The sequence below is a fragment of the Coregonus clupeaformis genome, unplaced genomic scaffold, assembly GCF_020615455.1.
Source record: "Coregonus clupeaformis isolate EN_2021a unplaced genomic scaffold, ASM2061545v1 scaf0045, whole genome shotgun sequence".
Taxonomy (NCBI): Eukaryota; Metazoa; Chordata; class Actinopteri; order Salmoniformes; family Salmonidae; genus Coregonus; species Coregonus clupeaformis.
Window position 1 is genome coordinate 732,694 of NW_025533500.1, and position 26,958 is coordinate 759,651.

General features: G+C 51.6%; 1 protein-coding gene across 1 annotated transcript in view; it reads left to right on the forward strand.

Moving 5' to 3' along the window:
- Positions 1 to 26,298, forward strand: part of LOC123483186 (extensin-like) — a 29,417-nt gene extending 3,119 nt beyond the window's left edge. The window contains exon 2 of the mRNA XM_045212718.1: positions 26,116 to 26,298. Within this exon, the coding sequence (XP_045068653.1) occupies positions 26,116 to 26,298 (183 nt within the window). The remainder of the gene's footprint in view (positions 1 to 26,115) is intronic.
- The last annotated feature ends 660 nt before the right edge of the window (positions 26,299 to 26,958 follow it).

Sequence of the window (26,958 nt, forward strand, 5' to 3'; positions counted from 1 at the left end):
AATTCTGTCCTATGGGCTCCTGGCCAATTCTATCTTATGGGCTCCTGGCCAATTCTATCTTATGGGCTCCTGGCCAATTCTGTCTTATGGGCTCCTGGCCAATTCTGTCTTATGGGCTCCTGGCCAATTCTATCTTATGGGCTCCTGGTCAATTCTGTCTTATGGGCTCCTGGCCAATTCTATCTTATGGGCTCCTGGCCAATTATATCTTATGGGCTCCTGGCCAATTCTGTCCTATGGGCTCCTGGCCAATTCTATCTTATGGGCTCCTGGCCAATTCTATCTTATGGGCTCCTGGCCAATTCTATCTTATGGGCTCCTGGCCAATTCTATCTTATGGGCTCCTGGCCAATTCTATCTTATGGGCTCCTGGCCAATTCTATCTTATGGGCTCCTGGCCAATTCTGTCCTATGGGCTCCTGGCCAATTCTATCTTATGGGCTCCTGGCCAATTCTATCTTATGGGCTCCTGGCCAATTCTGTCTTATGGGCTCCTGGCCAATTATATCTTATGGGCTCCTGGCCAATTCTATCTTATGGGCTCCTGGCCAATTCTATCTTATGGGCTCCTGGCCAATTCTGTCCTATGGGCTCCTGGCCAATTCTATCTTATGGGCTCCTGGCCAATTCTATCTTATGGGCTCCTGGCCAATTCTGTCCTATGGGCTCCTGGCCAATTCTATCTTATGGGCTCCTGGCCAATTCTATCTTATGGGCTCCTGGCCAATTCTATCTTATGGGCTCCTGTCCAATTCTGTCCTATGGGCTCCTGGCCAATTCTATCTTATGGGCTCCTGGCCAATTCTATCTTATGGGCTCCTGGCCAATTCTGTCCTATGGGCTCCTGGCCAATTCTATCTTATGGGCTCCTGGCCAATTCTATCTTATGGGCTCCTGGCCAATTCTGTCTTATGGGCTCCTGGCCAATTCTATCTTATGGGCTCCTGGCCAATTCTATCTTATGGGCTCCTGGCCAATTCTGTCTTATGGGCTCCTGGCCAATTCTATCCTATGGGCTCCTGGCCAATGGAAAACGCTGTCCTATGGGCTCCTGGCCAATGGAAAACGCTGTCCTATGGGCTCCTGGCCAATGGAAAACGCTGTCCTATGGGCTCCTGGCCAATGGAAAACGCTGTCCTATGGGCTCCTGGCCAATGGAAAACGCTGTCCTATGGGCTCCTGGCCAATGGAAAACGCTGTCCTATGGGCTCCTGGCCAATGGAAAACGCTGTCCTATGGGCTCCTGGCCAATGGAAAACGCTGTCCTATGGGCTCCTGGCCAATGGAAAACGCTGTCCTATGGGCTCCTGGCCAATGGAAAACGCTGTCCTATGGGCTCCTGGCCAATGGAAAACGCTGTCTCTATGGGCTCCTGGCCAATGGAAAACGCTGTCCTATGGGCTCCTGGCCAATGGAAAACGCTGTCCTATGGGCTCCTGGCCAATGGAAAACGCTGTCCTATGGGCTCTGGCCAATGGAAAACGCTGTCCTATGGGCTCCTGGCCAATGGAAAACGCTGTCCTATGGGCTCCTGGCCAATGGAAAACGCTGTCCCATGGGCTCTGGCCAATGGAAAACGCTGTCCTATGGGCTCCTGGCCAATGGAAAACGCTGTCCTATGGGCTCCTGGCCAATGGAAAACGCTGTCCTATGGGCTCCTGGCCAATGGAAAAAGCTGTCCTATGGGCTCCTGGCCAATGGAAAACGCTGTCCTATGGGCTCCTGGCCAATGGAAAACGCTGTCCTATGGGCTCCTGGCCAATGGAAAACGCTGTCCTATGGGCTCCTGGCCAATGGAAAACGCTGTCCTATGGGCTCCTGGCCAATGGAAAACGCTGTCCTATGGGCTCCTGGCCAATGGAAAACGCTGTCCCATGGGCTCCTGGCCAATGGAAAACGCTGTCCTATGGGCTCTGGCCAATGGAAAACGCTGTCCTATGGGCTCCTGGCCAATGGAAAACGCTGTCCTATGGGCTCCTGGCCAATGGAAAACGCTGTCCTATGGGCTCCTGGCCAATGGAAAAGCTGTCCTATGGGCTCCTGGCCAATGAAAAGCTGTCCTATGGGCTCCTGGCCAATGGAAAACGCTGTCCTATGGGCTCTGGCCAATGGAAAACGCTGTCCTATGGGCTCCTGGCCAATGGAAAACGCTGTCCTATGGGCTCCTGGCCAATGGAAAACGCTGTCCTATGGGCTCCTGGCCAATGGAAAACGCTGTCCTATGGGCTCCTGGCCAATGGAAAACGCTGTCCTATGGGCTCCTGGCCAATGGAAAACGCTGTCCTATGGGCTCCTGGCCAATGGAAAACGCTGTCCTATGGGCTCCTGGCCAATGGAAAACGCTGTCCTATGGGGCTCCTGGCCAATGGAAAACTGCTGTCCTATGGGCTCCTGGCCAATGGAAAACGCTGTCCTATGGGCTCCTGGCCAATGGAAAACGCTGTCCTATGGGCTCCTGGCCAATGGAAAACGCTGTCCTATGGGCTCCTGGCCAATGGAAAACGCTGTCCTATGGGCTCCTGGCCAATGGAAAAGCTGTCCTATGGGCTCCTGGCCAATGGAAACGCTGTCCTATGGGCTCCTGGCCAATGGAAAACGCTGTCCTATGGGCTCCTGGCCAATGGAAAACGCTGTTCTATGGGCTCCTGGCCAATGGAAAACGCTGTCCTATGGGCTCCTGGCCAATGGAAAGCTGTCCTATGGGCTCCTGGCCAATGGAAAACGCTGTCCCTGGGCTCTGGCCAATGGAAAACGCTGTCCTATGGGCTCCTGGCCAATGGAAAACGCTGTCCTATGGGCTCCTGGCCAATGGAAAACGCTGTCCTATGGGCTCCTGGCCAATGGAAAACGCTGTCCTATGGGCTCCTGGCCAATGGAAAACGCTGTCCTATGGGCTCCTGGCCAATGGAAAACGCTGTCCTATGGGCTCCTGGCCAATGGAAAACGCTGTCCTATGGGCTCCTGGCCAATGGAAAACGCTGTCCTATGGGCTCCTGGCCAATGGAAAACGCTGTCCTATGGGCTCTGGCCAATGGAAAACGCTGTCCTATGGGCTCCTGGCCAATGGAAAACGCTGTCCTATGGGCTCCTGGCCAATGGAAAACGCTGTCCTATGGGCTCCTGGCCAATGGAAAACGCTGTCCTATGGGCTCCTGGCCAATGGAAAACGCTGTCCTATGGGCTCCTGGCCAATGGAAACGCTGTCCTATGGGCTCTGGCCAATGGAAAACGCTGTCCTATGGGCTCCTGGCCAATGGAAAACGCTGTCCTATGGGCTCCTGGCCAATGGAAAACGCTGTCCTATGGGCTCCTGGCCAATGGAAAACGCTGTCCTATGGGCTCCTGGCCAATGGAAAACGCTGTCCTATGGGCTCCTGGCCAATGGAAAACGCTGTCCTATGGGCTCCTGGCCAATGGAAAACGCCTGTCCTATGGGCTCCTGGCCAATGGAAAACGCTGTCCTATGGGCTCCTGGCCAATGGAAAACGCTGTCCTATGGGCTCCTGGCCAATGGAAAACGCTGTCCTATGGGCTCCTGGCCAATGGAAAAGGCTGTCCTATGGGCTCCTGGCCAATGGAAAACGCTGTCCTATGGGCTCCTGGCCAATGGAAAACGCTGTCCTATGGGCTCCTGGCCAATGGAAAACGCTGTCCTATGGGCTCCTGGCCAATGGAAAACGCTGTCCCTATGGGCTCCTGGCCAATGGAAAACGCTGTCCTATGGGCTCCTGGCCAATGGAAAACGCTGTCCTATGGGCTCCCTGGCCAATGGAAAACGCTGTCCTATGGGCTCCTGGCCAATGGAAAACGCTGTCCTATGGGCTCCTGGCCAATGGAAAACGCTGTCCTATGGGCTCCTGGCCAATGGAAAACGCTGTCCTATGGGCTCCTGGCCAATGGAAAACGCTGTCCTATGGGCTCCTGGCCAATGGAAAACGCTGTCCTATGGGCTCCTGGCCAATGGAAAACGCTGTCCTATGGGCTCCTGGCCAATGGAAAACGCTGTCCTATGGGCTCCTGGCCAATGGAAAACGCTGTCCTATGGGCTTCTGGCCAATGGAAAACGCTGTCCTATGGGCTCCTGGCCAATGGAAAACGCTGTCCTATGGGCTCCTGGCCAATGGAAACGCTGTCCTATGGGCTCTGGCCAATGGAAAACGCTGTCCTATGGGCTCCTGGCCAATGGAAAACGCTGTCCTATGGGCTCCTGGCCAATGGAAAACGCTGTCCTATGGGCTCCTGGCCAATGGAAAACGCTGTCCTATGGGCTCCTGGCCAATGGAAAACGCTGTCCTATGGGCTCCTGGCCAATGGAAAACGCTGTCCTATGGGCTCCTGGCCAATGGAAAACGCTTGTCCTATGGGCTCCTGGCCAATGGAAAACGCTGTCCTATGGGCTCCTGGCCAATGGAAAACGCTGTCCTATGGGCTCCTGGCCAATGGAAAACGCTGTCCTATGGGCTCCTGGCCAATGGAAAACGCTGTCCTATGGGCTCCTGGCCAATGGAAAACGCTGTCCTATGGGCTCCTGGCCAATGGAAAACGCTGTCCTATGGGCTCCTGGCCAATGGAAAACGCTGTCCTATGGGCTCCTGGCCAATGGAAAACGCTGTCCTATGGGCTCCTGGCCAATGGAAAACGCTGTCCTATGGGCTCCTGGCCAATGGAAAACGCTGTCCTATGGGCTCCTGGCCAATGGAAAACGCTGTCCTATGGGCTCCTGGCCAATGGAAAACGCTGTCTTATGGGCTCCTGGCCAATGGAAAACGCTGTCCTATGGGCTCCTGGCCAATGGAAAACGCTGTCCTATGGGCTCCTGGCCAATGGAAAACGCTGTCCTATGGGCTCCTGGCCAATGGAAAACGCTGTCCTATGGGCTCCTGGCCAATGGAAAACGCTGTCCTATGGGCTCCTGGCCAATGGAAAACGCTGTCCTATGGGCTCCTGGCCAATGGAAAACGCTGTCCTATGGGCTCCTGGCCAATGGAAAACGCTGTCCTATGGGCTCCTGGCCAATGGAAAACGCTGTCCTATGGGCTCCTGGCCAATGGAAAACGCTGTCCTATGGGCTCCTGGCCAATGGAAAACGCTGTCCTATGGGCTCCTGGCCAATGGAAAACGCTGTCCTATGGGCTCCTGGCCAATGGAAAACGCTGTCCTATGGGCTCCTGGCCAATGGAAAACGCTGTCCTATGGGCTCCTGGCCAATGGAAAACGCTGTCCTATGGGCTCCTGGCCAATGGAAAACGCTGTCCTATGGGCTCCTGGCCAATGGAAAACGCTGTCCTATGGGCTCCTGGCCAATGGAAAAGCTGTCCTATGGGCTCCTGGCCAATGGAAAACGCTGTCCTATGGGCTCCTGGCCAATGGAAAACGCTGTCCTATGGGCTCCTGGCCAATGGAAAACGCTGTCCTATGGGCTCCTGGCCAATGGAAACGCTGTCCTATGGGCTCCTGGCCAATGGAAAACGCTGTCCTATGGGCTCCTGGCCAATGGAAAACGCTGTCCTATGGGCTCCTGGCCAATGGAAAACGCTGTCCTATGGGCTCCTGGCCAATGGAAAACGCTGTCCTATGGGCTCTGGCCAATGGAAACGCTGTCCTATGGGCTCCTGGCCAATGGAAAACGCTGTCCTATGGGCTCCTGGCCAATGGAAAACGCTGTCTTATGGGCTCCTGGCCAATGGAAAAGCTGTCCCATGGGCTCCTGGCCAATGGAAACGCTGTCCTATGGGCTCCTGGCCAATGGAAAACGCTGTCCTATGGGCTCCTGGCCAATGGAAAACGCTGTCCTATGGGCTCCTGGCCAATGGAAAAGCTGTCCTATGGGCTCCTGGCCAATGGAAAACGCTGTCCTATGGGCTCCTGGCCAATGGAAAACGCTGTCCATGGGCTCCTGGCCAATGGAAAACGCTATCCTATGGGCTCCTGGCCAATGGAAAACGCTGTCCTATGGGCTCCTGGCCAATGGAAAACGCTATCCTATGGGCTCTGGCCAAGTAAACGCTGTCTTATGGGCTCCTGGCCAATAGCGATGGGCTCCTGGCCAATGGAAAGCTCCTGGCCAATGGAAAACCAGCTGTCCTATGGGCTCCTGGCCAATGGAAAACGCTGTTCATGGGCTCCTCTGCGGCCAATGGAAAACGCTGTCCTATGGGCTCCTGGCCAATGGAAAACGCTGTCCTATGGGCTCCTGGCCAATGGAAAGCTGGTAATGGGCTCTGGCCAATGGAAAGCTGTCCTATGGGCTCTGGCCAACGCTGTCTTATGGGCTCTGGCCAATGAAAACGCTGTCCTATGGGCTCCTGGCCAATGGAAAAGCTGTCCTATGGGCCCTGGCCAATGGAAAGCTGTCCTATGGGCTCCTGGCCAATGTTATGGGGCAAAGCTGTCCTATGGGCTCCTGGCCAATAATGGACAACGCTGTCCTATGGGCTCCTGGCCAATGGAAAAGCTGTCCTATGGGCTCCTGGCCAATGGAAAACGCTGTCTTATGGGCTCCTGGCCAATGGAAACGCTATCCTATGGGCTCCTGGCCAATGGAAAAGCTGTCCTATGGGCTCCTGGCCAATGGAAAACGCTGTCCTATGGGCTCCTGGCCAATGGAAAACGCTGTCCTATGGGCTCCTGGCCAATGGAAAACGCTGTCCTATGGGCTCCTGGCCAATGGAAAACGCTGTCCTATGGGCTCCTGGCCAATGGAAAACGCTGTCCTATGGGCTCCTGGCCAATGGAAAACGCTGTCCTATGGGCTCCTGGCCAATGGAAAACGCTGTCCTATGGGCTCCTGGCCAATGGAAAAGCTGTCCTATGGGCTCCTGGCCAATGGAAAACGCTGTCCTATGGGCTCCTGGCCAATGGAAAAGCTGTCCTGTGGGCTCCTGGCCAATGGAAACGCTGTCCTATGGGCTCTGGCCAATGGAAAACGCTGTCCTATGGGCTCTGGCCAATGGAAAACGCTGTCCTATGGGCTCCTGGCCAATGGAAAACGCTGTCCTATGGGCTCCTGGCCAATGGAAAACGCTGTCCTATGGGCTCCTGGCCAATGGAAAACGCTGTCCTATGGGCTCTGGCCAATGGAAAACGCTGTCCTATGGGCTCCTGGCCAATGGAAAACGCTGTCTTATGGGCTCCTGGCCAATGGAAAACGCTGTCCTATGGGCTCCTGGCCAATGGAAAACGCTGTCCTATGGGCTCCTGGCCAATGGAAAACGCTGTCCTATGGGCTCCTGGCCAATGGAAAACGCTGTCCTATGGGCTCTGGCCAATGGAAAACGCTGTCCTATGGGCTCCTGGCCAATGGAAAACGCTGTCCCATGGGCTCCTGGCCAATGGAAAACGCTGTCCTATGGGCTCCTGGCCAATGGAAAACGCTGTCCTATGGGCTCCTGGCCAATGGAAAACGCTGTCCTATGGGCTCCTGGCCAATGGAAAACGCTGTCCTATGGGCTCCTGGCCAATGGAAAACGCTGTCCTATGGGCTCCTGGCCAATGGAAAACGCTGTCCTATGGGCTCCTGGCCAATGGAAAACGCTGTCCTATGGGCTCCTGGCCAATGGAAAACGCTGTCCTATGGGCTCCTGGCCAATGGAAAACGCTGTCCTATGGGCTCCTGGCCAATGGAAAACGCTGTCCTATGGGCTCCTGGCCAATGGAAAACGCTGTCCTATGGGCTCCTGGCCAATGGAAAACGCTGTCCTATGGGCTCCTGGCCAATGGAAAACGCTGTCCTATGGGCTCCTGGCCAATGGAAAACGCTGTCCTATGGGCTCCTGGCCAATGGAAAACGCTGTCCTATGGGCTCCTGGCCAATGGAAAACGCTGTCCTATGGGCTCCTGGCCAATGGAAAACGCTGTCCTATGGGCTCCTGGCCAATGGAAAACGCTGTCCTATGGGCTCCTGGCCAATGGAAAACGCTGTCCTATGGGCTCCTGGCCAATGGAAAACGCTGTCCATGGGCTCCTGGCCAATGGAAAACGCTGTCCTATGGGCTCCTGGCCAATGGAAAACGCTGTCCTATGGGCTCTGGCCAATGGAAAACGCTGTCCTATGGGCTCCTGGCCAATGGAAAACGCTGTCCTATGGGCTCCTGGCCAATGGAAAACGCTGTCCTATGGGCTCCTGGCCAATGGAAAACGCTGTCCTATGGGCTCTGGCCAATGGAAAACGCTGTCCTATGGGCTCCTGGCCAATGGAAAACGCTGTCTTATGGGCTCCTGGCCAATGGAAAACGCTGTCCTATGGGCTCCTGGCCAATGGAAAACGCTGTCCTATGGGCTCCTGGCCAATGGAAAACGCTGTCCTATGGGCTCCTGGCCAATGGAAAACGCTGTCCTATGGGCTCCTGGCCAATGGAAAACGCTGTCCTATGGGCTCCTGGCCAATGGAAAACGCTGTCCTATGGGCTCCTGGCCAATGGAAAACGCTGTCCTATGGGCTCCTGGCCAATGGAAAACGCTGTCCTATGGGCTCTGGCCAATGGAAAACGCTGTCCTATGGGCTCCTGGCCAATGGAAAACGCTGTCTTATGGGCTCCTGGCCAATGGAAAACGCTGTCCTATGGGCTCCTGGCCAATGGAAAACGCTGTCCTATGGGCTCCTGGCCAATGGAAAACGCTGTCCTATGGGCTCCTGGCCAATGGAAAACGCTGTCCTATGGGCTCCTGGCCAATGGAAAACGCTGTCTTATGGGCTCCTGGCCAATGGAAAACGCTGTCCTATGGGCTCCTGGCCAATGGAAAACGCTGTCCTATGGGCTCCTGGCCAATGGAAAACGCTGTCCTATGGGCTCCTGGCCAATGGAAAACGCTGTCCTATGGGCTCCTGGCCAATGGAAAACGCTGTCCTATGGGCTCCTGGCCAATGGAAAACGCTGTCCTATGGGCTCCTGGCCAATGGAAAACGCTGTCCTATGGGCTCCTGGCCAATGGAAAACGCTGTCCTATGGGCTCCTGGCCAATGGAAAACGCTGTCCTATGGGCTCCTGGCCAATGGAAAACGCTGTCCTATGGGCTCCTGGCCAATGGAAAACGCTTGTCCTATGGGCTCCTGGCCAATGGAAAACGCTGTCCTATGGGCTCCTGGCCAATGGAAAACGCTGTCCTATGGGCTCCTGGCCAATGGAAAACGCTGTCCTATGGGCTCCTGGCCAATGGAAAACGCTGTCCTATGGGCTCCTGGCCAATGGAAAACGCTGTCTTATGGGCTCCTGGCCAATGGAAAACGCTGTCCCTATGGGCTCCTGGCCAATGGAAAACGCTGTCCTATGGGCTCCTGGCCAATGGAAAACGCTGTCCTATGGGCTCCTGGCCAATGGAAAACGCTATCCTATGGGCTCCTGGCCAATGGAAAACGCTGTCTTATGGGCTCCCTGGCCAATGGAAAAAAGCTGTCCTATGGGCTCCTGGCCAATGGAAAACGCTGTCCTATGGGCTCCTGGCCAATGGAAAACGCTGTCTTATGGGCTCTGGCCAATGGAAAACGCTGTCCTATGGGCTCCTGGCCAATGGAAAACGCTGTCTTATGGGCTCTGGCCAATGGGAAACGCTGTCCTATGGGCTCTGGCCAATGGAAAACGCTGTCCTATGGGCTCCTGGCCAATGGAAAACGCTGTCTTATGGGCTCCTGGCCAATGGAAAACGCTGTCCTATGGGCTCCTGGCCAATGGAAAACGCTGTCTTATGGGCTCCTGGCCAATGGAAAACGCTGTCCTATGGGCTCCTGGCCAATGGAAAACGCTGTCCTATGGGCTCTGGCCAATGGAAAACGCGTCCTATGGGCCTTCCTGGCCAATGGAAAAGCTGTCCTATGGGGCTCCTGGCCAATGGAAAACGCCGGTCCTATGGGCTCTGGCCAATGGAAAACGCTGTCTATGGGCTCTGGCCAATGGAAAACGCTGTCCTATGGGCTCCGGGCCAATGGAAAACGCCGTCCTATGGGCTCCCCGGCCAATGGAAAAGCTGTCCTATGGGCTCCCGGGCCAATGGAAAATTAGGGCTCCGCCAATGGAAAAGTTTATGGGTCTGGCCAATGGAAAAGCAGGGTCCTGGCCAATGGAAAACGCTGTCGATGGGCTCCCGGCCAATGGAAAACGGAAGGGCCGGGCCAATGGAAAACCGTCCATGGGCTCCGGGCCAATGGAAAAGAGTTATGGGCTCGGGCCAAGGGAAAAGTGTAGGGCCGGGCCAATGGAAAAGATGGGCCTGGGCCAATGGAAAACCGTTATGGGCTGGCCAATGGAAAACATGGCTGGGCAAGGAAAACGCGTCCTATGGGTCCTGGCCAATGGAAAACGCGTCCTATGGGCTCCTGGCCAATGGAAAACGCTGTCCTATGGGCTCCTGGCCAATGGAAAACGCTGTCTTATGGGCTCCTGGCCAATGGAAAACGCTGTCCATGGGCTCCTGGCCAATGGAAAACGCTGTCTTATGGGCTCCTGGCCAATGGAAAACGCTGTCCTATGGGCTCCTGGCCAATGGAAAACGCTGTCCTATGGGCTCCTGGCCAATGGAAAACGCTGTCCCATGGGCTCCTGGCCAATGGAAAACGCTGTCCTATGGGCCTGGCCAATGGAAAACGCTGTCCTATGGGCTCCTGGCCAATGGAAAACGCTGTCCATGGGCTCCTGGCCAATGGAAAACGCTGTCCTATGGGCTCCTGGCCAATGGAAAACGCTGTCCTATGGGCCGGCCAAGGAAAACCTGTATGGGCTCCTGGCCAATGGAAAACGCTGTCTAGGGGGTCCGGCCAATGGAAAAGCTGTCCTATGGGCTCCTGGCCAATGGAAAACGCTGTCTTATGGGCTCTGGCCAATGGAAAACGCTGTCCTATGGGCTCCTGGCCAATGGAAAACGCTATCCATGGGCTCCTGGCCAATGGAAAACGCTGTCCTATGGGCTCCTGGCCAATGGAAAACGCTGTCTTATGGGCTCCTGGCCAATGGAAAAGCTGTCCTATGGGCTCCTGAGCCAATGGAAAACGCTGTCCTATGGGCTCCTGGCCAATGGAAAACGCTGTCCTATGGGCTCCTGGCCAACGGAAAACGCTGTCCTATGGGCTCCTGGCCAATGGAAAACGCTGTCCTATGGGCTCCTGGCCAATGGAAAACGCTGTCCTATGGGCTCCTGGCCAATGGAAAACGCTGTCCTATGGGCTCCTGGCCAATGGAAAACGCTATCCCATGGGCTCCTGGCCAATGGAAAACGCTATCTATGGGCCCTGGCAATGGAAAAACGCTGTCTTATGGGCTCTCGGCCAATGGAAAACGCTATCCTATGGGCTCCTGGCCAATGGAACAACGCTGTCCTATGGGCTCCTGGCCAATGGAAAACGCTGTCCTATGGGCTCCTGGCCAATGGAAAACGCTGTCCTATGGGCTCCTGGCCAATGGAAAACGCTGTCCTATGGGCTCCTGGCCAATGGAAAACGCCGTCCTATGGGCTCTGGCCAATGGAAAACGCTTGTCTTATGGGCTCCTGGCCAATGGAAAACGCTGTCCTATGGGCTCCCTGGCCAATGGAAAACGCTGTCCTATGGGCTCCTGGCCAATGGAAAACGCTGTCCTATGGGCTCTGGCCAATGGAAAACGCGTCCTATGGGCTCCTGGCCAATGGAAAACGCTGTCCTATGGGCTCCTGGCCAATGGAAAACGCTGTCCTATGGGCTCCTGGCCAATGGAAAACGCGTCTATGGGCTCCTGGCCAATGGAAAACGCTGTCCTATGGGCTCCTGGCCAATGGAAAACGCCCTATGGGCTCCCTGGCCAATGGAAAACGCTGTCCTATGGGCTCCTGGCCAATGGAAAACGCGTCTTATGGGCTCCTGGCCAATGGAAAACGCTGTCTTATGGGCTCCTGGCCAATGGAAAACGCTGTCCTATGGGCTCCTGGCCAATGGAAAACGCTGTCTATGGGCTCCAATGGAAAACCATGGGCCTGGCCAATGGAAAACGTGTCCTATGGGCTCTGGCCAATGGAAAACGTGTCCTATGGGCTCCTGGCCAATGGAAAACGCTGTCCTATGGGCTCCTGGCCAATGGAAAACACTGTCCTATGGGCTCCTGGCCAATGGAAAACGCTATCCTATGGGCTCCTGGCCAATGGAAAACGCTATCCTATGGGCTCCTGGCCAATGGAAAACGCTGTCTTATGGGCTCCTGGCCAATGGAAAACGCTGTCTTATGGGCTCCTGGCCAATGGAAAACGCTGTCCTATGGGCTCCTGGCCAATGGAAAACGCTGTCCTATGGGCTCCTGGCCAATGGAAAACGCTGTCCTATGGGCTCCTGGCCAATGGAAAACGCTGTCTTATGGGCTCCTGGCCAATGGAGGAAAACGCTGTCCTATGGGCTCCTGGCCAATGGAAAACGCTGTCCTATGGGCTCCTGGCCAATGGAAAACGCTGTCCTATGGGCTCTGGCCAATGGAAAACGCTGTCCTATGGGCTCCTGGCCAATGGAAAACGCTGTCCTATGGGCTCCTGGCCAATGGAAAACGCTGTCCTATGGGCTCCTGGCCAATGGAAAACGCTGTCCTATGGGCTCCTGGCCAATGGAAAACGCTGTCCTATGGGCTCCTGGCCAATGGAAAACGCTGTCCTATGGGCTCCTGGCCAATGGAAACGCTGTCTTATGGGCTCCTGGCCAATGGAAAACGCTGTCCTATGGGCTCCTGGCCAATGGAAAACGCTGTCCTATGGGCTCTGGCCAATGGAAAACGCTGTCCTATGGGCTCCTGGCCAATGGAAAACGCTGTCTTATGGGCTCCTGGCCAATGGAAAACGCTGTCCTATGGGCTCCTGGCCAATGGAAAACGCTGTCCTATGGGCTCCTGGCCAATGGAAAACGCTGTCCTATGGGCTCCTGGCCAATGGAAAACGCTGTCCTATGGGCTCCTGGCCAATGGAAAACGCTGTCCTATGGGCTCCTGGCCAATGGAAAACGCTGTCCATGGGCTCTGGCCAATGGAAAACGCTGTCCTATGGGCTCCTGGCCAATGGAAAACGCTGTCCTATGGGCTCCTGGCCAATGGAAAACGCTGTCCTATGGGCTCCTGGCCAATGGAAAACGCTGTCCTATGGGCTCCTGGCCAATGGAAAACGCTGTCCTATGGGCTCCTGGCCAATGGAAAACGCTGTCCTATGGGCTCCTGGCCAATGGAAAACGCTGTCCTATGGGCTCCTGGCCAATGGAAAACGCTGTCCTATGGGCTCCTGGCCAATGGAAAACGCTGTCCTATGGGCTCCTGGCCAATGGAAAACGCTGTCTTATGGGCTCCTGGCCAATGGAAAACGCTGTCCTATGGGCTCCTGGCCAATGGAAAACGCTGTCCTATGGGCTCCTGGCCAATGGAAAACGCTGTCCTATGGGCTCCTGGCCAATGGAAAACGCTGTCCTATGGGCTCCTGGCCAATGGAAAACGCTGTCCTATGGGCTCCTGGCCAATGGAAAACGCTGTCCTATGGGCTCCTGGCCAATGGAAAACGCTGTCCTATGGGCTCCTGGCCAATGGAAAACGCTGTCCTATGGGCTCCTGGCCAATGGAAAACGCTGTCCTATGGGCTCCTGGCCAATGGAAAACGCTGTCCTATGGGCTCCTGGCCAATGGAAAACGCTGTCCTATGGGCTCTGGCCAATGGAAAACGCTGTCCCATGGGCTCTGGCCAATGGAAAACGCTGTCCTATGGGCTCCTGGCCAATGGAAAACGCTGTCCTATGGGCTCCTGGCCAATGGAAAACGCTGTCCTATGGGCTCCTGGCCAATGGAAAACGCTGTCCTATGGGCTCCTGGCCAATGGAAAACGCTGTCCTATGGGCTCCTGGCCAATGGAAAACGCTGTCCTATGGGCTCCTGGCCAATGGAAAACGCTGTCCTATGGGCTCCTGGCCAATGGAAAACGCTTGTCCTATGGGCTCCTGGCCAATGGAAAACGCTGTCCTATGGGCTCCTGGCCAATGGAAAACGCTGTCCTATGGGCTCCTGGCCAATGGAAAACGCTGTCCTATGGGCTCCTGGCCAATGGAAAACGCTGTCCTATGGGCTCCTGGCCAATGGAAAACGCTGTCCTATGGGCTCCTGGCCAATGGAAAACGCTGTCCTATGGGCTCCTGGCCAATGGAAAACGCTGTCCTATGGGCTCCTGGCCAATGGAAAACGCTGTCCTATGGGCTCTGGCCAATGGAAAACGCTGTCCTATGGGCTCCTGGCCAATGGAAAACGCTGTCCTATGGGCTCCTGGCCAATGGAAAACGCTGTCCTATGGGCTCCTGGCCAATGGAAAACGCTGTCCTATGGGCTCCTGGCCAATGGAAAACGCTGTCCTATGGGCTCCTGGCCAATGGAAAACGCTGTCCTATGGGCTCCTGGCCAATGGAAAACGCTGTCTTATGGGCTCCTGGCCAATGGAAAACGCTGTCCTATGGGCTCCTGGCCAATGGAAAACGCTGTCCTATGGGCTCCTGGCCAATGGAAAACGCTGTCCTATGGGCTCCTGGCCAATGGAAAACGCTGTCCTATGGGCTCCTGGCCAATGGAAAACGCTGTCCTATGGGCTCCTGGCCAATGGAAAACGCTGTCCTATGGGCTCCTGGCCAATGGAAAACGCTGTCCTATGGGCTCCCTGGCCAATGGAAAACGCTGTCCTATGGGCTCCTGGCCAATGGAAAACGCTGTCCTATGGGCTCCTGGCCAATGGAAAACGCTGTCCTATGGGCTCCTGGCCAATGGAAAACGCTGTCCTATGGGCTCCTGGCCAATGGAAAACGCTGTCCTATGGGCTCCTGGCCAATGGAAAACGCTGTCCTATGGGCTCTGGCCAATGGAAAACGCTGTCCTATGGGCTCCTGGCCAATGGAAAACGCTGTCCTATGGGCTCCTGGCCAATGGAAAACGCTGTCCTATGGGCTCCTGGCCAATGGAAAACGCTGTCCTATGGGCTCCTGGCCAATGGAAAACGCTGTCCCATGGGCTCCTGGCCAATGGAAAACGCTGTCTTATGGGCTCCTGGCCAATGGAAAACGCTGTCCTATGGGCTCCTGGCCAATGGAAAACGCTGTCCTATGGGCTCCTGGCCAATGGAAAACGCTGTCCTATGGGCTCCTGGCCAATGGAAAACGCTGTCCTATGGGCTCCTGGCCAATGGAAAACGCTGTCCTATGGGCTCCTGGCCAATGGAAAACGCTGTCCCTATGGGCTCCTGGCCAATGGAAAAGCGCTGTCCTATGGGCTCCTGGCCAATGGAAAACGCTGTCTTATGGGCTCCTGGCCAATGGAAAACGCTGTCCTATGGGCTCCTGGCCAATGGAAAACGCTGTCCTATGGGCTCCTGGCCAATGGAAAACGCTGTCCTATGGGCTCCTGGCCAATGGAAAACGCTGTCCTATGGGCTCCTGGCCAATGGAAAACGCTGTCCTATGGGCTCCTGGCCAATGGAAAACGCTGTCCTATGGGCTCCTGGCCAATGGAAAACGCTGTCCTATGGGCTCCTGGCCAATGGAAAACGCTGTCCTATGGGCTCCTGGCCAATGGAAAACGCTGTCCTATGGGCTCCTGGCCAATGGAAAACGCTGTCCTATGGGCTCCTGGCCAATGGAAAACGCTGTCCTATGGGCTCCTGGCCAATGGAAAACGCTGTCCTATGGGCTCCTGGCCAATGGAAAACGCTGTCCTATGGGCTCCTGGCCAATGGAAAACGCTGTCCTATGCGGCTCCTGGCCAATGGAAAACGCTGTCCTATGGGCTCCTGGCCAATGGAAAACGCTGTCCTATGGGCTCCTGGCCAATGGAAAACGCTGTCCTATGGGCTCCTGGCCAATGGAAAACGCTGTCCTATGGGCTCCTGGCCAATGGAAAACGCTGTCCTATGGGCTCCTGGCCAATGGAAAACGCTGTCCTATGGGCTCCTGGCCAATGGAAAACGCTGTCCTATGGGCTCCTGGCCAATGGAAAACGCTGTCCTATGGGCTCCTGGCCAATGGAAAACGCTGTCCTATGGGCTCCTGGCCAATGGAAAACGCTGTCCTATGGGCTCCTGGCCAATGGAAAACGCTGTCCTATGGGCTCCTGGCCAATGGAAAACGCTGTCCTATGGGCTCCTGGCCAATGGAAAACGCTGTCCTATGGGCTCCTGGCCAATGGAAAACGCTGTCCTATGGGCTCCTGGCCAATGGAAAACGCTGTCCTATGGGCTCCTGGCCAATGGAAAACGCTGTCCCATGGGCTCCTGGCCAATGGAAAACGCTGTCCTATGGGCTCCTGGCCAATGGAAAACGCTGTCCTATGGGCTCCTGGCCAATGGAAAACGCTGTCCTATGGGCTCCTGGCCAATGGAAAACGCTGTCCTATGGGCTCCTGGCCAATGGAAAACGCTGTCCTATGGGCTCCTGGCCAATGGAAAACGCTGTCCTATGGGCTCCTGGCCAATGGAAAACGCTGTCCTATGGGCTCCTGGCCAATGGAAAACGCTGTCCTATGGGCTCCTGGCCAATGGAAAACGCTGTCCTATGGGCTCCTGGCCAATGGAAAACGCTGTCCTATGGGCTCTGGCCAATGGAAAACGCTGTCCTATGGGCTCCTGGCCAATGGAAAACGCTGTCCTATGGGCTCCTGGCCAATGGAAAACGCTGTCCTATGGGCTCCTGGCCAATGGAAACGCTGTCCTATGGGCTCCTGGCCAATGGAAAACGCTGTCCTATGGGCTCCTGGCCAATGGAAAACGCTGTCCTATGGGCTCCTGGCCAATGGAAAACGCTGTCCTATGGGCTCCTGGCCAATGGAAAACGCTGTCCTATGGGCTCCTGGCCAATGGAAAACGCTGTCCTATGGGCTCCTGGCCAATGGAAAACGCTGTCCTATGGGCTCCTGGCCAATGGAAAACGCTGTCCTATGGGCTCCTGGCCAATGGAAAACGCTGTCCCTATGGGCTCCTGGCCAATGGAAAACGCTGTCCTATGGGCTCCTGGCCAATGGAAAACGCTGTCCTATGGGCTCCTGGCCAATGGAAAACGCTGTCCTATGGGCTCCTGGCCAATGGAAAACGCTGTCCTATGGGCTCCTGGCCAATGGAAAACGCTGTCCTATGGGCTCCTGGCCAATGGAAAACGCTGTCCTATGGGCTCCTGGCCAATGGAAAACGCTGTCCTATGGGCTCCTGGCCAATGGAAAACGCTGTCCTATGGGCTCCTGGCCAATGGAAAACGCTGTCCTATGGGCTCCTGGCCAATGGAAAACGCTGTCCTATGGGCTCCTGGCCAATGGAAAACGCTGTCCTATGGGCTCCTGGCCAATGGAAAACGCTGTCCTATGGGCTCCTGGCCAATGGAAAACGCTGTCCTATGGGCTCCTGGCCAATGGAAAACGCTGTCCTATGGGCTCCTGGCCAATGGAAAACGCTGTCCTATGGGCTCCCTGGCCAATGGAAAACGCTGTCCTATGGGCTCCTGGCCAATGGAAAACGCTGTCCTATGGGCTCCTGGCCAATGGAAAACGCTGTCCTATGGGCTCCTGGCCAATGGAAAACGCTATCCTATGGGCTCCTGGCCAATGGAAAACGCTGTCCTATGGGCTCCTGGCCAATGGAAAACGCTGTCCTATGGGCTCCTGGCCAATGGAAAACGCTGTCCTATGGGCTCCTGGCCAATGGAAAACGCTGTCCTATGGGCTCCTGGCCAATGGAAAACGCTGTCCTATGGGCTCCTGGCCAATGGAAAACGCTGTCCTATGGGCTCCTGGCCAATGGAAAACGCTGTCCTATGGGCTCCTGGCCAATGGAAAACGCTGTCCTATGGGCTCCTGGCCAATGGAAAACGCTGTCCTATGGGCTCCTGGCCAATGGAAAACGCTGTCCTATGGGCTCCTGGCCAATGGAAAACGCTGTCTTATGGGCTCCTGGCCAATTCTACTATTTATTTTAAATAAAAAATGTTTCGCTGATCTTTCAGCTGCAATATGTATCTTTTTGGGAACACAACAAAATCAACATAGAAATGTGAGTTATAGCGCTGTCATTCTCATTGAAAGCAAGTCTAAGACGCAGTAGATGTGTTCTATATACGCTATTTCTGTGATTTCCATTTTTTAAAGTTTAGTTTTTTTGCGTCTTTTACTTTCAGTTTTGTACAGCAGCTTCAAACAGCTGAAAATACAATATTTTTGGTAATGGAAAATATATTTCACAGCGGTTTAGACGTTACAGTGATTCTCTACATTATACTTGCTTGTTTTGTCACATAAACTGAAATTAGGCTAACTATTAGAATTGTAGCAACCAGGAAATGGCGGAATGATTTCTGCATAGTGCATCTGTAACTTTTTTTTTGTACATTATATTCCCGCCATAATTTCCTATGACTGAAAACAGCTTCTGGACATCAGAACAGCGATCACTAACCTTGATTTGGATGAAGATTTCTACGTCAACGAGTGGGCAGCTTTGGACATTATGCTTACCCCAGACCAGGCCCTGATCCCTGGGTCTCGAAAGAGGAAGCGACGGCGAAGGAGAGGCGGTGTCACAATTAGACTACGGTGGCGAGCATCTACACCACCATTGCCCTCCATTTTGTTGCCGAACGTACAATCACTAGAGAACAAACTGGGCGAGCTCCGTTCAAGACTATCCTATCAACGGGACCTGAAGTGGCCTACTATCAAAAACAATGGAGAAAACGCATCCCATAACATAACTCTACCGTGAAATGCTTAGTTGCAAGCCCTTAACCAACAATGCAGAGTTTAAAAATAAATTAGTAACAAGAGGAATACAATCAACTACACAAGAATGGTTTCTCTAGGTGGCCGTGTGGGTTCCTTCGTTTTTTTTAGAGGAAGAAAAACCCACAAACAGACGCAGAATCCCACAGAATCAGAATCACACAATTTCACATAATCACACAAACTTGACTAATGATACCTTAGTTCCAGCCACAAACAGTTGATCCACATACTTAATTATAACCAAAACCACCATGATATAATCATAATAATGATATGATTAATTTATTACAGACATTCTGTCTTGTGTCTATCAGCATTGTTGCTATTGGACAAACCCAGACACTCAATTATGTCTGCCTGCTGTTGGGTCACTTCCTTAAGAACCTTCAGAGTGTTGTGAGAGACCTTTCGAACACACAACCAGCCTATAGGGAGGAGGTCAGAGACCTGGCCGTGTGGTGCCAGGATATACAACCTCTCCCTCAACGTGACAAAGCCCCCTGTAGCTCAGTTGGTAGAGCATGGCGCTTGCAACGCCAGGGTTGTGGGTTCAATTCCCACGGGGGGGGGGGCAGTATGAAAAATGTAAGCACTCACTAACTGTAAGTCGCTCTGGATAAGAGCGTCTGCTAAATGACTTAAATGTAAAATAATGAGATGATCGTGGACTACAGGAAAAGGAGGGCCGAACACGCCCCCATTCTCATCGACAGGGCTGTAGAGGAGCGGGTCGAGAGTTTCAAGTTCCTTGGTGTCCACATCACCAACAAACTATCATGGTCCAAACACACCAAGACAGTTGTGAAGAGGGCACGACAAAGCCTATTCCCCCTCAGGAGACTGAAAAGATTTGGCATGGGTCCTCAGATCCTCAAAAGGTTATACAGCTGCACCATCGAGAGCATCCTGACTGGTTGCATCACCGCCTGGTATGGCAACTGCTCGGCCTTTGACCGCAAGGCACTACAGATGGTAGTGCGTACGGCCCAGTACATCACTGGGGCCAAGCTTCCTGCCATCCAGGACCTCTATACCAGGCAGTGTCAGAGGAAGGCCCTAAAAATGGTCAAAGACTCCAGCCACCCTAGTCATAGACTGTTCTCTCCGCTACCGCACTGCAAGCGGTACCGGAGCGCCAAGTCTAGGTCCAAGAGGCTTCTAAACAGCTTCTACCCCCAAGCCATAAGACTCCTGAACATCTAATGAAATGGTTACCCAGACTATTTGCATGTACTTTTATATAGTATTTTTTTGTGTGATTTTTGTTTTGGTATTCTTTCTTAACACTGCATTGTTGGTTAATAGCTTGTCAGTAAGCATTTCACTGTAGGGTCTACACCAGTTGTATTCGGCGCACGTGACAAATAAAATGTGTCTGGCTCCAGCAACAAAGCATAGATGAACATATCCAATATCCTCACAACCAAAACCACCATGATATAACATGATAATATCATGGATAACAACATGGATTGTTTTTAATACAGTGAATTCACAATACAATAACACCACCACAAAGGTTAAGTACTAAGTCAGAATACAGTATAGTGTAGGTAAGGTTAAGTACTAGGTCAGAATACAGTGTAGTGTAGGTAAGGTTAAGTACTAAGTCAGAATACAGTGTAGTGTAGGTAAGGTTAAGTACTAAGTCAGAATACAGTATAGTGTAGGTAAGGTTAAGTACTAAGTCATAATACAGTATAGTGTAGGTAAGGTTAAGTACTAAGTCAGAATACAGTGTAGTGTAGGTAAAGTTAAGTACTAAGTCAGAATACAGTGTAGTGTAGGTAAGGTTAAGTACTAAGTCAGAATACAGTATAGTGTAGGTAAGGTTAAGTATTAAGTCAGAATACAGTGTAGTGTAGGTAAGGTTAAGTACTAAGTCAGAATACAGTGTAGTGTAGGTAAGGTTAAGTACTAAGTCAGAATACAGTATAGTGTAGGTAAGGTTAAGTACTAAGTCAGAATACAGTATAGTGTAGGTAAGGTTAAGTACTAAGTCAGAATACAGTATAGTGTAGGTAAGGTTAAGTACTAAGTCAGAATACAGTGTAGTGTAGGTAAGGTTAAGTACTAAGTCAGAATACAGTATAGTGTAGGTAAGGTTAAGTACTAAGTCAGAATACAGTGTAGTGTAGGTAAGGTTAAGTACTAAGTCAGAATACAGTGTAGTGTAGGTAAGGTTAAGTACTAAGTCAGAATACAGTATAGTGTAGGTAAGGTTAAGTACTAAGTCAGAATACAGTGTAGTGTAGGTAAGGTTAAGTACTAAGTCAGAATACAGTGTAGTGTAGGTAAGGTTAAGTACTAAGTCAGAATACAGTGTAGTGTAGGTAAGGTTAAGTACTAAGTCAGAATACAGTGTAGTGTAGGTAAGGTTAAGTACTAAGTCAGAATACAGTATAGTGTAGGTAAGGTTAAGTACTAAGTCAGAATACAGTGTAGTGTAGGTAAGGTTAAGTACTAAGTCAGAATACAGTGTAGTGTAGGTAAGGTTAAGTACTAAGTCAGAATACAGTGTAGTGTAGGTAAGGTTAAGTACTAAGTCAGAATACAGTGTAGTGTAGGTAAGGTTAAGTACTAAGTCAGAATACAGTGTAGTGTAGGTAAGGTTAAGTACTAAGTCAGAATACAGTGTAGTGTAGGTAAGGTTAAGTACTAAGTCAGAATACAGTGTAGTGTAGGTAAGGTTAAGTACTAAGTCAGAATACAGTGTAGTGTAGGTAAGGTTAAGTACTAAGTCAGAATACAGTGTAGTGTAGGTAAGGTTAAGTACTAAGTCAGAATACAGTGTAGTGTAGGTAAGGTTAAGTACTAAGTCAGAATACAGTGTAGTGTAGGTAAGGTTAAGTACTAAGTCAGAATACAGTGTAGTGTAGGTAAGGTTAAGTACTAAGTCAGAATACAGTGTAGTGTAGGTAAGGTTAAGTACTAAGTCAGAATACAGTGTAGTGTAGGTAAGGTTAAGTACTAAGTCAGAATACAGTGTAGTGTAGGTAAGGTTAAGTACTAAGTCAGAATACAGTGTAGTGTAGGTAAGGTTAAGTACTAAGTCAGAATACAGTGTAGTGTAGGTAAGGTTAAGTACTAAGTCAGAATACAGTGTAGTGTAGGTAAGGTTAAGTACTAAGTCAGAATACAGTGTAGTGTAGGTAAGGTTAAGTACTAAGTCAGAATACAGTGTAGTGTAGGTAAGGTTAAGTACTAAGTCAGAATACAGTGTAGTGTAGGTAAGGTTAAGTACTAAGTCAGAATACAGTGTAGTGTAGGTAAGGTTAAGTACTAAGTCAGAATACAGTGTAGTGTAGGTAAGGTTAAGTACTAAGTCAGAATACAGTGTAGTGTAGGTAAGGTTAAGTACTAAGTCAGAATACAGTGTAGTGTAGGTAAGGTTAAGTACTAAGTCAGAATACAGTGTAGTGTAGGTAAGGTTAAGTACTAAGTCAGAATACAGTGTAGTGTAGGTAAGGTTAAGTACTAAGTCAGAATACAGTATAGTGTAGGTAAGGTTAAGTACTAAGTCAGAATACAGTATAGTGTAGGTAAGGTTAAGTACTAAGTCAGAATACAGTGTAGTGTAGGTAAGGTTAAGTACTAAGTCAGAATACAGTATAGTGTAGGTAAGGTTAAGTACTAAGTCAGAATACAGTGTAGTGTAGGTAAGGTTAAGTACTAAGTCAGAATACAGTGTAGTGTAGGTAAGGTTAAGTACTAAGTCAGAATACAGTGTAGTGTAGGTAAGGTTAAGTACTAAGTCAGAATACAGTGTAGTGTAGGTAAGGTTAAGTACTAAGTCAGAATACAGTGTAGTGTAGGTAAGGTTTAGTACTAAGTCAGAATACAGTGTAGTGTAGGTAAGGTTAAGTACTAAGTCAGAATACAGTATAGTGTAGGTAAGGTTAAGTACTAAGTCAGAATACAGTGTAGTGTAGGTAAGGTTAAGTACTAAGTCAGAATACAGTGTAGTGTAGGTAAGGTTTAGTACTAAGTCAGAATACAGTGTAGTGTAGGTAAGGTTAAGTACTAAGTCAGAATACAGTATAGTGTAGGGAGGATAAACAACAGGTAGGTTCCTAGAAGCAGCCTAGTTGTTTTGATGAGATATAAATAGGCTTTAGGATGTGTCCCTAATAAAACCCTATTCCCTACATAGTGCGCTACTTTAGACCAGAGCCCTATGGTGAATAGGGTGCCATTTGGGAGGCAAGCCAGTCTGTTAGCTCACAGGTGGCACTCCCTCAGATACTTTCCCTCAATAACACCAGTAGGAAAGCCAATCAGAAGGCAGCTCTCAGCCAATGGCTGCTCAGCGTCTGTGGTAACCGTAGCATTGGGCCTGGCTGTGATTGGCCAGGTGTTACAGGCAGGAAAGGCTGTGATTGGCTGCCTGGGAGCTGTTGGTTCAGTAGCTCCATGGTAACATAGCTTCAGAAGGTGAATGGATGGAGGCTGCTAGCTACTCAGACAGCACCTCTGCATTATTCATCCTGTGTCCCTGAGCACTCAGAGAGAGAGAGAGTATCAGTGTGTTGACTTGCAGGCTGGGGCGATAATTGCATCTCACATTGCAATTCAACCAGCTCTCTCTCTCTCTCTAATTCAAAGGGCGTTATTGGCATGGGAAACATATGTTAACGTTGCCAAAGCAAGTTAAGTAGATAAACAAAAGTGAAATAAACAATAAATATTAACAGTAAACATTACACTCAGAAGTTCCAAAAGAATAAAGACATTTCAAATGTCATATTATGTCTATATACAGTGTTGTAACAATGTGCAAATAGTTAAAGTACAAAAGGGAAAATAAATCAACATAAATATGGGTTGAATTTACAATGGTGTTTGTTCTTCACTGGTTGCCCTTTTCTTGTGGCAACAGGTCACAAATATTGCTGCTGTGATGGCACACTGTGGTTTTTCACCCAATAGAGTTGGGAGTTCTTTGTGGGTTGGTGTAATTTGAGGGAAATAGACTACATGACCAAAAGTATGTGGACACCTGCTCGTCGACATCTCATTCCAAAATCATGGGCATTAATATGGAGTTGGTCCCCCCCTTTGCTCCTATAACAGCCTCCACTATTCTGGGAAGGCTTTCCACTAGATGTTGGAACATTGCTGCAGGGACTTGCTTCCATTCAGCCACAAGCGCATTAGTGAGGTCGGGCACTGATGTTGGGCGATTAGGCCTGACTCGCAGTCGGCGTTCCAATTCATCCCAAAGGTGTTCGATGGGATTGAGGTCAGGGCTCTGTGCAGGCCAGTCAAGTTCTTCCACACCGATCTCGACAAACCATTTCATCACAGACCTTGCTTTGTGCATGGGGGCATTGTCATGCTGATACAGGAAAGGGCCTTCCCCAAACTGTTGCCACAAAGTTGGAATACAGAATCATCTAGAATGTCATTGTATGCTGTAGCGTTAAGATTTCCCTTCACTGGAACTAAGGGGCCTAGCCCGAACCATTAAAAACAGCCCCATACCATTATTCCTCCTCCACCAACCTTTACAGTTGGCACTATGCATTCGGGCAGGTAGCGTTCTCCTGGCATCCGCTAAACCCAGATTCGTCCGTCGGACAGCCAGATGATGTAGAGTTTCCACTGCTCCAGATTCCAATGGCGGCGAGCTTTACACCACTCCAGCCGACTCTTAGCAATGCGCATGGTGATCTTGTGCTTGTGTGGGAACCCATTTCATGAACCTCCCAACGAACAGTTGTTGTGCTGATCTTGCCTCCAGAGGCAGTTTGGAACTAGGTAGTGAGTTTTGTAACCGAGAACAGTCGATTTTTACGCACGACGCACTTCATCACTCGCCTTCGGAAAGTATTCAGACCCCTTGACCTTTTCCACATTTTGTTAGGTTGCAGCCTTATTCTAAAATGAATTACATTGTTTTTTCCCACCTCATCAATCTACACAGCATTACCCCACAATGACAAAGCAAAAACAGGTTTAGACATTTTTGCTAATTTATTAAAAATAAAAAACGGAAATATCACATTTACATAAGTATTCAGACCATTTACTCAGTACTTTGTTGAAGTACCTTTGGCAGCGATTACAGCCTCAAGTCTTCTTGGGTTTGACGCTACAAGCTTGGCACACCTGTATTTGGGGAGTTTCTCCCATTCTTCTCTGCAGATCCTCTCAAGCTCTGTCAGGTTGGATGGGGAGTGTTGCTGCACAGCTATTTTCAGGTCTCTCCAGAGATGTTTGATCAGGTTCAAGTCTGGGCTCTAGCTGGGCCACTCAAGGACATTCAGAGATTTGTCCCGAAGCCACTCCTGCATTGTCTTGGCTGTGTGCTTAGGGTCGTTGTCCTGTTGGAAGGTGAACCTTTGCCCCAGTCTGAGGTCCTGAGCGCTCTGGAGCAGGTTTTCATCAAGGATCTCTCTGTACCTTGCTCCGTTCATCTTTCCCTCAATCCTGATTAGTCTCCCAGTCCCTGCCACTGAAAAACATCCCCACAGCATGATGCTGCCACCACCATGCTTCACCGTAGGGATGGTGCCAGGTTTCCTCCAGATGTGATGCTTGGCATTCAGGCCAGAGTTCAATCTTGGTTTCATCAGACCAGAGAATCTTGTTTCTCATGGTCTGAGTCTCTTTAGGTGCCTTTTGGCTAACTCCAAGCGGGCTGTCATGTGCCTTTTACTGAGGAGTGGCTTCCGTCTGGTCACTCTACCATAAAGGCCTGATTTGTGGAGTGCTGCAGAGAAGGTTGTCCTTCTGGAAGGTTCTCCCATCGCCACAGAGGAACTCCGGAGCTCCGTAAGAGTGACCATCTGGTTCTTGGTCACCTCCCTGACCAAGGCCCTTCTCCCCCGATTGCTCAGTTTGGCCAGCTCTAGGAAGAGTCTTGGTGGTTCGAAACTTTTTCCATTTAAGAATGATGGAGGCCACTGTGTTCTGGAGGAACTTCAATGCTGCAGAATTTTTTTTGTACCCTTCCCCAGATCTGTGCCTCAACACAATCCTGTCTCAGCGCTCTACGGACAATTCCTTCGACCTCATGGCTTGGTTTTTGCTCTGACATGCACTGTGGGACCTTATATAGACAGGTGTGTGCCTTTCCAAATCATGTCCAATCAATTGAATTTACCACAGGTGGACTCCAATCAAGTTGTAGAAACATCTCAAGGATGATCAATGGAAACAGGATGCACCAGAGCTCAATTTTGAGTCTCATAGCAAAGGGTCTGAATACTTATCTAAATAACGTATTTCTGGTTTTTATCTTTAATAAAATTGTCATTATGGGGTATTGTGTAGATTGAATGATACATTTTTTATTTAATCCATTTTAGAGTAAGGCTGTAACATAAGAAAATTTGGAAAAAGTCAAGGGGTCTAACAGATCACATCCAGCTCCCTCCACCAGCGTCCCTCTCCCGGCTAGCTGGCCCAAGATAAGTTCAAGCGCCCTCGGCAGCCTGGCCCCAGACAGATCACATCCAGCCTCCACCAGCCGGCTCCCAAAGCTCCCTCCAAGCGTCTCCGGCTAGCCTGGCCCCAGACAGATCACATCCAGACGCTTGGAGTGGCCAGACAGAATCAACTCCCTCCACCAGCCCTCCCGTAGCCTGGCCCCAAACACCAGCTCCCTCCACCAGCGCCCCTCTCCCCGGCTAGCCTGGCCCCAGACAGATCACATCCAGCTCCCTCCACCAGCGCCCCTCTCCCCGGCTAGCCTGGCCCCAGACAGATCAGCCCCTACTGGGGGAGCAGAAACAAACAGACCTCCCGCTGGGAACAAAGACCACGCGGCCGGACAGATGTTGTTGTTGTGTTTTTACCCGGCGATAGAGGGATGAGAGGAGAAGAGAAATACACCCACAGGGATTAGGCGTCAGGCTCGGAGAGAGGGGTCAGACTCCTCCCCACAGGGATTAGGCGTCAGGCTCGGTGAGAGGGGTCAGACTCCTCCCCACAGGGATTAGGCGTCAGGCTCGGTGAGAGGGGTCAGACTCCTCCCCACAGGGATTAGGCGTCAGGCTCGGTGAGAGGGGTCAGACTCCTCCCCACAGGGATTAGGCGTCAGGCTCGGTGAGAGGGGTCAGACTCCTCCCCCACAGGGATTAGGCGTCAGGCTCGGTGAGAGGGGTCAGACTCCTCCCCCACAGGGATTAGGCGTCAGGCTCGGTGAGAGGGGTCAGACTCCTCCCCCCACAGGGATTAGGCGTCAGGCTCGGTGAGAGGGGTCAGACTCCTCCCCCACAGGGATTAGGCGTCAGGCTCGGTG